The sequence below is a fragment of the Sus scrofa genome, chromosome 14 (assembly GCF_000003025.6).
Source record: "Sus scrofa isolate TJ Tabasco breed Duroc chromosome 14, Sscrofa11.1, whole genome shotgun sequence".
In the NCBI taxonomy this organism is placed as follows: Eukaryota; Metazoa; Chordata; class Mammalia; order Artiodactyla; family Suidae; genus Sus; species Sus scrofa.
The window spans coordinates 55,291,964-55,306,049 of record NC_010456.5 but is presented as its reverse complement, the minus strand read 5'-3'; the positions used below and the strand labels follow the sequence as shown (position 1 = coordinate 55,306,049).

Below are 14,086 nucleotides of genomic sequence, written 5' to 3'. Positions count from 1 at the left end.
AGGCTAGGGGTCAAATCAGAACTGTAGCTGGCAGCCTATACCACAGCCACAGCAATGCCAGATCCGAGCAGCATCTGCGACCTACACCATAGCTCACAGTAACAGCGGATCCTTAACCCACTGAGCGAGGTCAGGGATTGAACCCACATCCTCATATACTAGTCAGGTTCTTCAATCCTTAACCTGCTGAACCACAATGGAAACTCCCCCGTCATTTCTAACATTCTTTTTTTCTCTAGAGTCCTCCTTCGCCCAACCCCTTTGATTTGAAAAGTGTGAAAGGGACACTCTCCAAGAACCGGGACCCACAAAAGTAGGAAAGGAATATTCCAACAGAACAACCAGGAAAGGAGCCTCATTCCTATTGCATCAAATAATTATGTCACTTAACTGCGTGTAAGTGATCATTGTATGCATTGTGTTTGCTCCAGCCTCATTTGGCCCTGCCCTTGTTAACAGGGGAGGACCTTACTACAGCCTGGGTGGGTCCTCATGTCCCTGCCTCACTGTCACCTGCACCAAGGCTTCGTTAACCCTCTTATCCTTCATAGAAAAATGTAGTTCATAATATAATTAATTTATTTTCTTTTTAGGGATATACCTGCAGCCCATGGAAATTCCTAGGCTAGGGGCTGAATGGGAGCTGTAGTCGCTGGCCTATACCACAGCCACAGCAATGCCAGATCCGTATCTGTGACCTAAACCACAGCTCACAGCAACGCTGGATCCTTGATCCACTGATCGAGGCCAAAGATCAAACCCACATTCTCATAGATAGTAGTTGGGTTCTTGTCTTTTGCCTTTTTAGGGCCCCACCAAAGGCATATGGAGGTTCCCAAGCTAGGGGTCGAATGGAAGCTGTAGCTGCTGGCCTACACCACAGCCACAGCCACAGCCACGCCAGATCTGAGCCACATCTGCGACCTAGACCACAGCTCACAGCAACGCTGGATCATTTAACCTACTGAGCGAGGCCAGGGATCGAACCTGCGTCCTCATGGATGCTAGTCAGATTTGTTTCCACTGAGCCATGACAGGAACTCCAGTAATCGGGTTCTTAACCAACGGAACGCCTATAATGTAATTTTTTAAATCACGTTTGCCTTTCTATAAGACTGTTTTTCAAGGCAGAGCCATTTTCTCCTAAAGGAAGCTTTAAAACTTTATGACTCTTAAACAATTTAGTTCTACCTCTATAATTTTTGAAGGATCCAAAGCATTTTTCTTTTTTTTTTTTTTTAAGCAAATGTTCCACATCAATTAGAAGGAAAAAAGCTGAGTGGCTGATGCACTTTTCCTAGCCCTGCAGGTTCTCAATCATCACACAAACAGAGTTTCCAGATGGTCTTACCAATTCACTCAAAGGGGAGTAATTTTAACACCAGGACAGTCACTGGCCAATCACTACAGAAAGGAAGCTACACCAACAACCTAAAGGAGAACTTTTTTACTAATTTACACAAAGGGGCCACCAGCATGCCCAGCTGTGCTCCTGCAAAGGTTCCTAACCCTCCAATTTCCTGCAACTCTCACCCTGCCTGTCAACTAACAGGGCAGGGTGTGTGTGTGTGTGACAGCGTGCACACACACAGGGTGGTAGGAAGTGGAAGGTTTTGGAAAGGAGGGAAAATTGGGCTTAAAATGGGAATTAAAAATTAATTACAATCACATGGATACTAGAGTTTTACTTTTATAGCTCCTCCATTTCCAAAGAGAACCGTGGTAAAGGGTTGTGCCTTGACCTGAGATGAGCAGAGCAGAGGGACAGTGGTCCCCGAGAGACACCCGCAGACAGGCTGGGGTCAGGAAATGAGACAGCAGAGATGCAAGGAGATACCAAGAGGCAAGGACAAGCCAGGGAAAGAAGCCCTGCGTTACAAGAAGAGGAAAGGGCTAGGAATGAAGAGCTCTTTGAAAAGTGGATTCAGGAGTTCCCATCATGGCACAGCAGAAATGAAGCAAGTGGAAACCATGAGGTTGTGGGTTCCATCCCTGGCCTCACTCAGTGGGTTAAGGATCTGGCATTGCCGTGAGCTGTGGTGTAGGTCGCAGACGCAGCTCAGATCTGAAGTTGCTGTGGCTCTGGCGTAGGCTGGTGGCAACAGCTCTGATTAGACCCCTAGCCTGGGAACCTCCATATGCCGCAAGCGTGGCCCTAAAAAGACAAAAAAAAAAAAAAGAAAAAGAAAAGTGGATTCAAGAGTTCTCATTGTGGCACAGCAGAAACAAACCTGACTAGTACCCATGAGGACTCGGGTTTGATCCCTGGCTTCACTCAGTGGCTTAAAGATCCAGCATTGCCATGAGCTGTGGTGTAGATCTTGGACATGGCTCGGATCCTGAGTCACTGTGGCTATGGTATAGGCTGGCAGCTGCAGCTCTGATTCGCCTCCTAGCCTGCAAACTTCCATATGCCGCAGGTGCAGCCCTAAAAACAAAAAAAAAAATAGTAATTAACATTTTTTTTTTTAAAGTTTGAAAAATCTCTGCAAAAAGAAAAAAATACAAAATAAAATCTTATGAAAAGACAGTCAGCTCTGGCCTCCCACACACCCTGCCTGAGCCCTGGGCCCTCAGAGAACCATCCAGATCGTTTCCTCGCCCTTCCCTGCTCTGACCTGGACAGACCCTTTCCCAGCCCAGGCTTCCGACCAAGGATGATGTTTTCACAAGGAAGTCTAGGAGAGTGAAACTGACCGATGAATTAGCCAGTGATGAGCCAGAGTCTTCATTTGAATGCATTCAGGCAGACTTGGTTTTACCAGTGAGCCATCTCTCCATGTGGTGAGTCTCAAAGGAGCCAACCACAAGGGGCAAAAAGCCAAGTGGGGCTACCAACAGCAGGACAATCAGGAAACACTGACACCTGATCTTGGTGGAACTTGATGATTTTGGGGTGGTTTTCACACTTGTTTCTGAGCAATGGAATCCAGTATTCACACAAAATCTTACTCAAGAATTTGACCTATAGAAAAATGGAAGAGTCCTCCACAGCTTCCTTGTAGCCCTAACGGCAGAGCTGAAGCCTCTGCCAGGGCTCCATGGGGCACAGAAAACCCACAACACAGCCCAGTCACCTCACTTTACAGGTGAAGAACTGAGGTTACAGGTCTTCCTCAAAATCGAATGCCTGGGGAGTTCCCATTGTGGCTCAGCGGGTGGAGAACCCGACACAGTCTCATGAGGATACGAGTTCAATCTCTGGCCTTGCTCAGTGGGTTAAGGATCCAGTGTTGCCATGATCTGTGGTGTAGGTCACAAATGTGGCTTGGATCTGGCATTGTTGGCTCTAGTGTAGGCTGGCAGCTGTAGCTCTAATTCAATTCCTAGCCTGGAAATTTCCCTATGTTGCACGTGTGGCCTTAAAAAGCAAGAAAAATAAAATCAAATGCCTGGGCATAGATGTTTGCACAGCACCTGTCTGGCACCCCACCCAACCCATTCAGTGAATGTGAATGCCAGGAATGGCTGGAGATAGAAGCCCAGGACATCACACATATTTGGGCTTCTCCACGTCACCACCCAAGGGGTAAGGGAGCCACTACATCCAAGTTTGAGCCGAAATGTAATGTCAGTGGTGCTGCCCTGAAAAAACAGACCTTTGAATCTCCATCTCAAAAAGCAGAGAAGGAAATCAGGCTAAATTCACAGAAATTGTTGTTCTCTATTGGGGGGAAAAAAAAAGAAGTAACTTGAGCAGAGCTGCAATCTCAGCTCTGTGCAAAGGGGACTGATGTCTCAAGTTCACAGATGTTTGGGTCATACTCCAAATATGAGAACGGCCTGTTCCCTCCTGCCCTTGAGACACCACCTCACCCCGGGGCCTTGGCGGCCTCATCTGAGTTTCAAGGCAGAGCAAAGAGAAAGCTTGCTAGGGTTTGGTAAACAGTGAGAAAGGGGCAAGGAAATGGTTCACTCAGGCAGTAAAAGAAGAATCTGTTTTCAATCAGGAAGAAAGGTCGAAAAAGTGGGACAATTCAAACAATCGGGCCCACCCTCCTCATCAACCTAAAAGCATAATTAGCCTAATGAATAGCCTTCGCTTCTAAACTGATAGGCTAAGAAGCTATCAGTGGCTTATAAAATTGAAATCTATAAGATAGGCCCCAAAGGGAATTTTAGATGTAAATCAGGAAGAATTCAGACCGTGAATCCCAAGGCCACTAAGTACAAGGAGAAACAAGTCTAATTGTTTTAATAGCCTTTTGAATAGTTTAAAAAGAACTAAAAGGAGTCTTCTAAGAAGGGAAAGGTGTTACTAGTGCAGATAATAACACTGTCCATGGGGCTCTCCAGGAAGTCAGAGGGAAGGAATGAAGTCTGATTCACCTTTGTTAACTGCCCTCCCAACAACAGAGCCAGGAACCTTCCATCTCGGTGGCAACAACACTCAGACAGGCGCTGATATCCGCCACATGGATACTCATTTTCAAAAGTCACCTACTGGAGTTCCTGTTGTGGCTCAGCAGTAATGAACCCAACTAGGATCCATGAGGATGAAGGTTCGATCCCTGGCCTCGCTCAGTGGATTAAACATCCGGTATTGCCATGAGCTGTGGTGTAGGTCACAGATGGATTGCTCCTTGGATTCCTCCTTGCTATGGCTGTGGTGTAGGCCGGCAGCTGTAGCTCCGATTAGACCCCCAGCCTGGGAACTTCTATATGCTGTAGGTGTGGCCCTAAAAAGACAAAAAAAGAAAAAGTCACCTACAGTACTTACCCACACAGGTTCCCTCCTCTGAAAATCGGTAACCCTCTACACACTCGCAGCGGAAGGTCCCTGGGTGGTTATTGCAGATGGCGTGGCTCCCACACACCGCAGGCTGTTCTGAACACTCGTTGATATCTGCAACAAAGTTTTTTTAAAAATACAGACTTAAAAAAAAAAAAAACAAACCCTGTCCAAACATCATTAAACATTAATACAATACAAAGCACTTGGCCCACAAATGGATCTTTTTTTTTTTCTTTTTTCTTTAGGGCCACAAGTGCAGCATCTGGAGGTTCCCAGGCTAGGGGTCAAACTGGAGCTACAGCTGCCAGCCTACACCCCAGCCATGGCAACACCAGATCCGGGCCACATCTGCAACCTACACCACAGCAACACGGGATCCTTAACGCACTGATGGAGGCCAGAAATCAAACCTGCACACTCAGGGACACCAAGCCAGGTTCTTAACCCACCCAGCCACAATGGGAACATCTATTTTTTACTGTTTTTTTGGCTGTGCCTGCAGCATGCAGAAATTCCCGGGCCAGGGGTCGAACCTGTGCCACAGCAGCTACCAGAGCCACTGGCGTAACAACGCCAGGTCCTTAACCTGCTGAGCCACCAGGGGACTCCTCTGTGCATAATTTTAGGGAATGGTCCCAGGACCTTCCTCCTAAGTAAACATGGGCTTCCCCTCGCTCTCCTGGGGTTGGTAGTTGAGCCTGGGGCCTGCTAACATCAAATGGGCAAATACATGTTAGAAACATATGCAGACAAGTGTCCGGACTCTGAATAAGGTTCCTAAACTAAAGAGCCTAATTCAATATGCTATTGTTCAAAAATATTTCCTTTCTCTCATGACAGTGACAGAGGAAAAAACATTTTGTTGAAAGTCTAATTGTGAATTTTGGAACATGATCTAGAACTTAATGCACTAAAAGGAAAACCATGAACTTGTAAGACTGTAAGCAATGTCCTCCCACATGACAGTATTGTAGCTGCTGCATGAAATACTGGGAAAAAAAAAAAAAAAGATCTGCTTTGGAGCTCGACATGGCTGGGGTTCAAATCCTGACTCCCTGGGAATTCCCATCATGGCTCAGTGGTTAACGATCCCAACTAGAATCCATGAGGACTCTGGTTCGATCCCTGGCCTTGCTCAGTGAGTTAAGGATCCAGTGTTGCCATGAGCTGTGGTATAGGTCGCAGACGTGGCTTGGATCTGGTGCTGCTGTGGCTATGGCTGTGGCCGTGGCCAGCAGCTACAGCTCCAATTGGACCCCTTGCCTGGGAACCTCCTCATGCAGCGTGTGTGACCCTAAAAAGACACACACACATACACAAAAAAAAAGGATAAATCCTGCCTCCTTGGTTATCAGCTTATGTGGTCTTGGGCAAGCTGCCTACCTGCTCAGCCTGTTTCTCTATTGGCAAGTAAGCACACTACTACCATTCACCTTGAGGGGTTCTTCTGAAGACGACAGAAAATGGATGTAAGCCAGAAGGATATAAACCTAGCATACTCAAGAAAGGTAGCTATTGGAGTTCCCTGGTGGCTCAGTGGGTTAGGGATCCAGCGTTGTCACTGCTGTGGCACAGGTTCGATCCCTGGCCCAGGAACTATCATATGCTGAGGGCACAGCCAAAAAAATGTAGCTATTATTATCATTTTTAGGGATTCATCCTACAACAGGGATGGGGTATGGATGTGGTTGATTCTAGAACATGGTCTGCAGATGGCCACTGGCACTGGGGACCAGTCTGTGGCTATCACCACAGTAAGGCTGGTTGCTCCAGACAAGAAATCAAGCTCCCCTGTCATTTCCTTGGTTACCTGTCCCCTGATAGAGTGAAATAAATACAGTCACACAAATTCCTTCTGTGTCAACCTCACTCTTAGAACGTAGTTACTTCTGGCATTTTTTTTTTTTTTTTTTTTTTTTATGGCCACATCTATAGCATAGGGAAGTTCCTGGGCCAGAGAGGTTGAATCAGAGCTGCAGCTGCCAACCTACACCACAGCCATGGCAACACCAGATCTGCAGCTCGCAGCAGTGCTGAATCCTTAACCCACCGATCAAGGCCAGGGATCGAACCCGCATTCTCACAGACACTATGTTGGGTTCTTAACCCACTCAGCCACAACGGGAACTCCACTTCTGGTGTTTTCAGAACCCTTGGAGGTGCGTGTGAGGAAGATTTCATAACAGATGAGACCACACAGCTCCCCTCCCCCTCTCAATGCCTTAATGGGAATCCTTCTCAAGCCTCCTCCTCCGATGGCCAGGCAAGCTGGCCTCTTCATTGCTGAGGCAAAAGCCTTGCTGGCTTATTGGACAATATTGCACAAGACTAGCATTTTTGCCACATCAGCCCCTGGTTTGACCTATTCACAGACCAAACCCTAAGCCAAACGGCATTCAGCTTTTTGAAACTATAATGGAATGCATGTTCCTGTGTTGTGTTTAAGATACAAGATCTCAGACCAGAGGACACCTCTAGGCACAGCTGGAAGGTTACAGAACAAAGCCCCTCCAAAGACAGCCTCTTAACAACTGGAGGTGAGACAGGGGAGGAGGGAGGTTCAGCTTTGTGTGACTTTCCAGCTCCATCCACCAGCTGCTGCTCCCACAACATGGGAGGAAAGGATCATTGCAGCCTCGCTGTCTCTGCATCACAGCCTTCAGAGGACACTCCGGGCACAGATGCCTGGACATGCTGTGCAGACTGCAGGGCTCCCTGGCTTTGACTCAACTGCCAGTGGCAGAGAGCAGCAGTTTTCAATCAAAGGGACAGAACAAAATCACCAGGGGAAGTTTTCCAAGCTTCCTTCCCCACTCCCAGGGAGGTTTATGGAAAGAGAAACTGTGTGTTTCAAGAAAGCTCCTTTGGTGATGGAAAGATGCTTACCCTGCACGCACACCCTACCTGGAGAAGGGCTGGCAAACAGGACCTGGGGGCCCGCAGGATGAGGGAGGGGATGGTCCCCTGGCGCCACCCCCACCTCCATGTGGGTCTACACGTATAATCCAAACAGAGCAACACCATTTTTTTTTTTTTTTTTTTTGCTTTTTGGCTGCACCCATGGCATATAGAAGTTTCCAAGACCAGGGATCGAATCAGAGCCACAGCTGCGACCTATGCCACAGCTGCAGCAACACCGGATCCTTGACCCACTGCACCAGGCTGGGGATAGAACCCGAACCTCAGCAGCAAACCAAGCTGTGGCAGAGACACCACCAGATCCTTAACCTGCTGTGCCACAGTGGGAACTCCATGACACTTTTTTTAAAGCAAAACCCTAGCAATTGTCCTACGAATATCTCATGGTCCTCAGGGTTCAGAAAGTCTTCCTAACGCCTAATTTAAACCCTCCCTTCTGTAAATTGAGGCTAGGACTCTAGTCCATTCTTTAGAGAAAGAATGAATTCTTTTGTGATTAACCGTTTCTCATAGAATACCACAATACCTGCTTGAAGATTCTTGTTTATATTATTCAATAGTTGGTTAACCTCTCTAGGATTTATTTCCTCTCACATAAATAATTCTCTAACCCAACAGGAAAATCCTGGCTTATACTTTACTGCTTCCTTTTTTTTTTTACTTTTTTTCAGAGTGGCTACTTTTTACCTATTTTCAATGACTCTAGATTTCTCCAATTTGCCCTTTTCATAAGCGCCAGGCTCTAGGAGGAGAAGCATCTCACAACTGATTTGTTAAATGCCTTGTGTGTATGCAAAACTACTCAAGGAGAGATTGTCCAAAACTCTGTCTTACAGGCTCCCGGTATAGAAGCCATTCTGCCAGGTGGCAGCACTCTCCGATTCAATTGGAAATCTTTCAAAGGACTTGGGAGGGTCACTCTACAGTGTCTAACCAGCACCAGCCTTGTTTCGGATGTCCTCTGTCATTACATCAATGTACGCCCATTAAATGTCAAAGGCTCACCTCCTTCGCTTCTGAGGCACTTTCCAAGTCACAATAATATGTGAAGTGATCTGCTTAATGCAATTTCCTATCAACAGCTGCTTGTCGCGACGCATTAACACAACGAGGCTTACTTCTTGACCCAGAACAAAGAGCAGCCTGCCTGGGAAGATACCCACATTCCACCGTGCAAATCTTCCAGGACGAGGACTAACCACAGGACAAAAGCGTGTGCGCACAGACGCTTGTCTTTCTGAGCGAGGCCATCCGAGGGTTTTCCACCACAGCCGCAGAGGACATCCAAGAAGCACGCCTACTTGTGCCTTGTGCAGTGAAGCAAGCACTCCCAAGTGCAAAGTTATCAGCAAGCTGGCTGAACATCTGTACAAGCCATTCCTGGAAGCCCAGTCTCTGCTCTCCGTTATTTCCAACATTCCAACGAGCACTTGACATACGTTTCACTCTGAAGCAAAGGCAGCAATACCTCAGCAGCAGGCAGCATCAGCTAACCTTCTCGTTGCATCAGCACACTAAAGCTGCCCTTAATCCAGACCCGAGGCACTGTTCCCAAATTCCAAGGCTGCTGAGCTCCCCAGATCTTCATCCCTCCGCCCCTGTTGTTCAAGGGGGCTGCTCATCATGCTGGCCAAACACACGTGTGCACACCCCCAACTTGACCAGAGAAGCCGACTTCTATCTAGCATTCCTGACATTCCCTGGCCAGCCCTCTGCTGCAGGTTTAGCAACAATTATTCCTGGCTGAAGTGGTTTGACATTCTTACATGAGTGGCCTCAGCCTGGAGACTCTTCACGGAGTCAGGAGTCAACTAACTGCACTTTGGGAGTGACTTAAAGTTTAGTAACAAACATAGATATGAAGCTGTCTCTGTGGAAGTATTTACAAGGAAATTAAGAGTAATGAACAAGTGCGACGAAGACATTGTTAAATACAGCAGAAATGATCACAACATTGTAAATCAACTACGCTTCAATAGAAATTTTAAAAAGGAAAAGAGGAATTCCTGTCCTGGCTCAGTGGGAACAAATCTGACTAGTATCCATGAGGATGCAAGTTCGATCCCTGGCCTGGCTCAGTGGGTTAAGGATCCGGCATTGCTGTGATCTGTGGTATATGCTGAACATGTGGCTCAGATATGGGGTTTCTGTGGCTGTGGTGTAGGCTGGTCAGTGGGTTAGATCGGCATTGCTGTGATCTGTGGTATATGCTGAACATGTGGCTCAGATATGGGGTTTCTGTGGCTGTGGTGTAGGCCAGCAGCTACAGCTCCGATTCAACCTCTAGCCTGGGAACCTCCATTTGCCTTGGGTGAAGCCCTAAAAAGACAACAAAAACAAGGAAAAGAAAAAAAAAAAAAAAAAAACAAAGAGTGTAATATATGCACTGGAGTCAGAGCCTCAAGTTTCATCATTCAAGGGCTCTGGCTCAATTTTCTCATCTGTGAAAACACGAATGAACCTCCACCCTGAGGATGGCCGCTATCAGGAAAACAAAACAAGGGTTGGCAAGGATGTGGAGACACTGCAGCCCATGTGCACTGGTGGTGGGGACATAAAATGGTGCAGCTGCTCTGGAAAACAGGATAATGGTTCCTGAAAAAAATCAAACATAAATGATGGGATCCAGCAATTCCACTTTCGGGTGTATCCCCAAAGATGTTGAAAGAGGGGTCGCAGACAGACACTGGTACCCCCGTGCTTATTCACAGTAGTCAAAGAATTGAAGCAACTCAAGTGTGCACAGATAAATGAACAGATTAAGAAAAAAGGGAGTGGAGTCTTTCTCAGACTTGAAAAGGCAGGAAATTTGGACTCAGGCTAAACACGGATAAACCTTGAGGACATGATGCTAAGGGAACTAAGTGAGCCACAAAAGGACCAGTACTGGGTGATTCCTCTTATGTGAGGTCCCCAGAGTCATCAAATTCAGAGAAGGTAGTAGAAGAGTGGTTGCCAGGGGCTGGGGGAGGGGAGAGGAATGGGAAGTTGTTACTTAATGGGAATAGAGTTTCAGTTTTGCAAATGAAAAGAGATCTGGAGGTGGCTGGTGGTGATCATGGTTGCAAAATGATATGAGGTACTTAATGCTGTGGATGTGTATACTTCGAAATGGTGAGAATGGTCGATTTTACATGATGTGCATTTTACCACAATTAAAAATCATTTTTAGCCGAGTTCCCATCATGGCTCAGGGGAAATGAATCCTACTAGTATCCATGAGGATGCGGGTTCAATTCCTGGCCTTGATCAGTCGGTCAGGGAGCCAGAGTTGCCATGAGCTGTGGTGTAGGTCACAAACACAGCTGGATCTGGCATTGTTATGGCTGTGGCGAAGGCCCGCAGCTGTAGCTCTGATTTGACCCTAGTCTGGGAATTTCCATATGCCACAGATGCAGGTGCAAAAAGAAAAAAATAAAATACATAAATAATAATTTTCAGGAGTTCCCTGGTGGCCTAGCACAGTACAGATCTGGCGTGGTCACTGCTGTGGTACTGGTTCAATCCCTGGCTCGGGCACTTCCACATGCCACAAGGCGTGGCTAAAAAAATTCTTTTTTAATTTTTAAAATGAAAATTAAGATATTATTTATTTTTAAACATGTCATCATGGATTACTTTAATTTTTTAATTTTTTATTATAGTTGATTTACTGTCGCAAGACATGTTTCTTTGAAAACTCCATCTTGTCCTTCTTTACTTTATCCCATCTTCTTGTCTTACTTGATCCCATCTTCCTGCTTGGAAAAACAGTCACAGTGCTGGTAAATGACTTAAGCTTAAGAACAAAGACCTAAAGGCATAAGTGACTTAAGCTTAAGAACTGTTATGTGCCTAGAGGTCAGAGTAAGAGCTTAACCCTTTACTACCTAAGTGGCTTTTTAAATAGTAAAAGAACTTATATAATAGTAAACAAACCCTGTATCATCCACCCATAGCCACTCCTCACTTGATCTCATCTAAAGAGCACAATAAAAGCAGTGTGGTTTCTTGAGGCAGGGCTCTGGGTCCCTGAGACCTTGAGTCCCCGGGTTCCCACCTTTACTTAAGATAAATGTCTCTGTGTCTTGTTTTATGTTAACTTTTTCCTTAAGTTCCACAGCACCCATTCTTCAGCCCCATCCTGCTGAGCGGGCCCCGGCAATTTACAATGTTCTATCAATTTTTGCTACACAGTAAAGTGACCCAGTTATACATATATATATACATTCTTTTTCTCAAATTATCCTCCATCACATCACATGTTCCATCGCAAGTGATTAGATATAGCTCCCAGTGCCATACAGCAGGATCTCATTGCTTATCCACTCCAAATGCAATAGTTTACACTACTAACCCCAAACTTCCAATCCATCCCACTCCCTTCCCCTCCCCCTTGGCCACTGGAGTCTGTTCTCCATGTCCATGAGTTTGTTTCTTTTCTGTAGATAGGTTCATTTGTGCCATATATTAGATTCCAGATACAAGTGATATCATATGGTATTTGTCTTTCTCTGTCTGACGTACCTCACTTAGTATGAGAGTCTCTAGTTCTATCCATGTGGCTGCAAATGGCATTATTTTGGCTGAGAAGTATTCCATCATGCAATGTACCACATCTTCTTAATCCATTCATCTGTCTATGGACATTGAGGTTGTTTCCATGTCTTAGCTATTGTGAACAGTGCTGCAATGAGCATAGGGGTGCATGTATCTTTTTGAATGAAAGATTTGTCTGGATATATGCCCAGAAGTGGGATTGCTGGGTCACATGGTAGTTCTATATTTAGTTTCCTGAGTTACTTCCATACTGTTTTCCATAGTGATTGTACCAATTACATTCCCACCAACAGTGTAAGAGGGCTTCCTTCTCTCCACACCCTCTCCAGCATTTGTTATTTGTAGAATTACTAATGATGGCCATTCTGACTGGTGAGAAATGGTAACTCATTGTAGCTTTGATTTGCATTTCTATAATTAGTGATATTGAGCATTTTTTCATGTGCCTGTTGGCCATCCGTATGTCTTCTTTGGAGAAATGTCTGTTCAGGTCTTCTGCCCATTTTTCAATAGGGCTGTTTTCTTTTTTGCTATTGAGTTGTATGAGTTGTTTGTATATTTTGGAGACTAAGCCTGTTAATTGCATCATTTGAAACTATTTTCTCCCATTCCACAGGTTGTCTTTTCTGGTTTTTTCCTGATTTCCTTTCCTGTGCAAAAACTCATCACTTTGATTAGGTCTCATTGGTTTATTATTGTTTTATTTCTATTGCTTTGGGAGACTGACCTAAGAAAACATTTGTACCTTGATTCAGAGAATGTTTTGCCTATGTTCTCTTCTAGAAGTTTTATGGTATCTTATGTTGAAGTCCTTAAGGCATTTTGAGTTTATTTTTGTGCATGGGGTAGGGTGTGCTGTAGTTTCATTGATTTACATGCAGCTGTTCAGTTTTCTCAGCACCACCTGCTGTCCTCTTTCCCATTTTATATTCTTGCCTCTTTGTTGAAGATTAATTGATTGTAAGTGTCTGGGTTTACTTCTGGCCTCTCTATTCTATTCTATTGGTCTCTATGTCTGTTGTTGTATCAGTACCACACTGTCTTGATTACTATAACTTTGTAATATTGTCTGAAGTATGGGAGACTTATGCCTCCTGCTCATTTTTCCCCTCAGGATTGCTTTGGCAATCTTGGGTCTTTTATGGTTCCATATACATTTTTGGATTGTTCTAGTTCTGTGAAAAATGTCATGGGTAATTTGATAGGGATTGCATTGAATCTGTAGATTGCTTTGGGTAGTATGGCCATTTTAACAATATTAATTCTTCCAGTCCAGGAGCATGGCATATCTTTCCATTTATTTGAATCCTCTTTAATTTCCTTGATTAAGGTTTTATAGTTCTCAGTATATAAGTCTTTCACCTCCTTGGTCAGGTTTATTCCTGGGTATTTTATTTTTGAGGGTGTGATTTTAAAAGGTATTGTATTTTTATATTCTTTTCTAATATTTCATTGTTAGTATACAGAAATGCAACTAATTTCTGAATATTAATCTTGTATCCTTCTACTTTGCTGAATTCATTGATCAGTTTGAGTAGTTTTTGTGTGGAGTCCTTAGGGTTTTCTATATCATGTCATCTGCATAGAGTGACAATTTTACCTCTTCTCTTTCAATTTGGATACATTTTATGTCTTTGTTTGATTGTTGTGGCTACGATTTGCAATATTATGTGAACAAAAGTGGTGAGAGTGAGTATCCTTGTCTTGTTCCAGATTTTAGCAGGAAGGCTTTCAGCTTTTCTCCATTGAGTATTATATTGGCTGTGGGTCTGTCATAAATGGCTTTCATTATGTTGAGATATCTTCCCTCTATACTCATTTTGGAAAGAGTTTTTATCGTGAATTGACGTTGGATTCTGTCAAATGCTTCTTCTGCCTCTATTGAGATGATGA

The 14,086-nt window shown here is 44.8% G+C and overlaps 1 protein-coding gene across 2 annotated transcripts in view; it reads right to left on the bottom strand.

The window, feature by feature from the left end:
- NID1 (nidogen 1) overlaps positions 1-14,086 on the bottom strand; it is a 107,622-nt gene that overhangs the window by 40,899 nt on the left and 52,637 nt on the right. For both annotated transcript variants that reach the window (XM_021073758.1, XM_021073759.1), the window contains exon 10: positions 4,721-4,846. In XM_021073758.1, the coding sequence (XP_020929417.1) occupies positions 4,721-4,846 (126 nt within the window). The remainder of the gene's footprint in view (positions 1-4,720; positions 4,847-14,086) is intronic.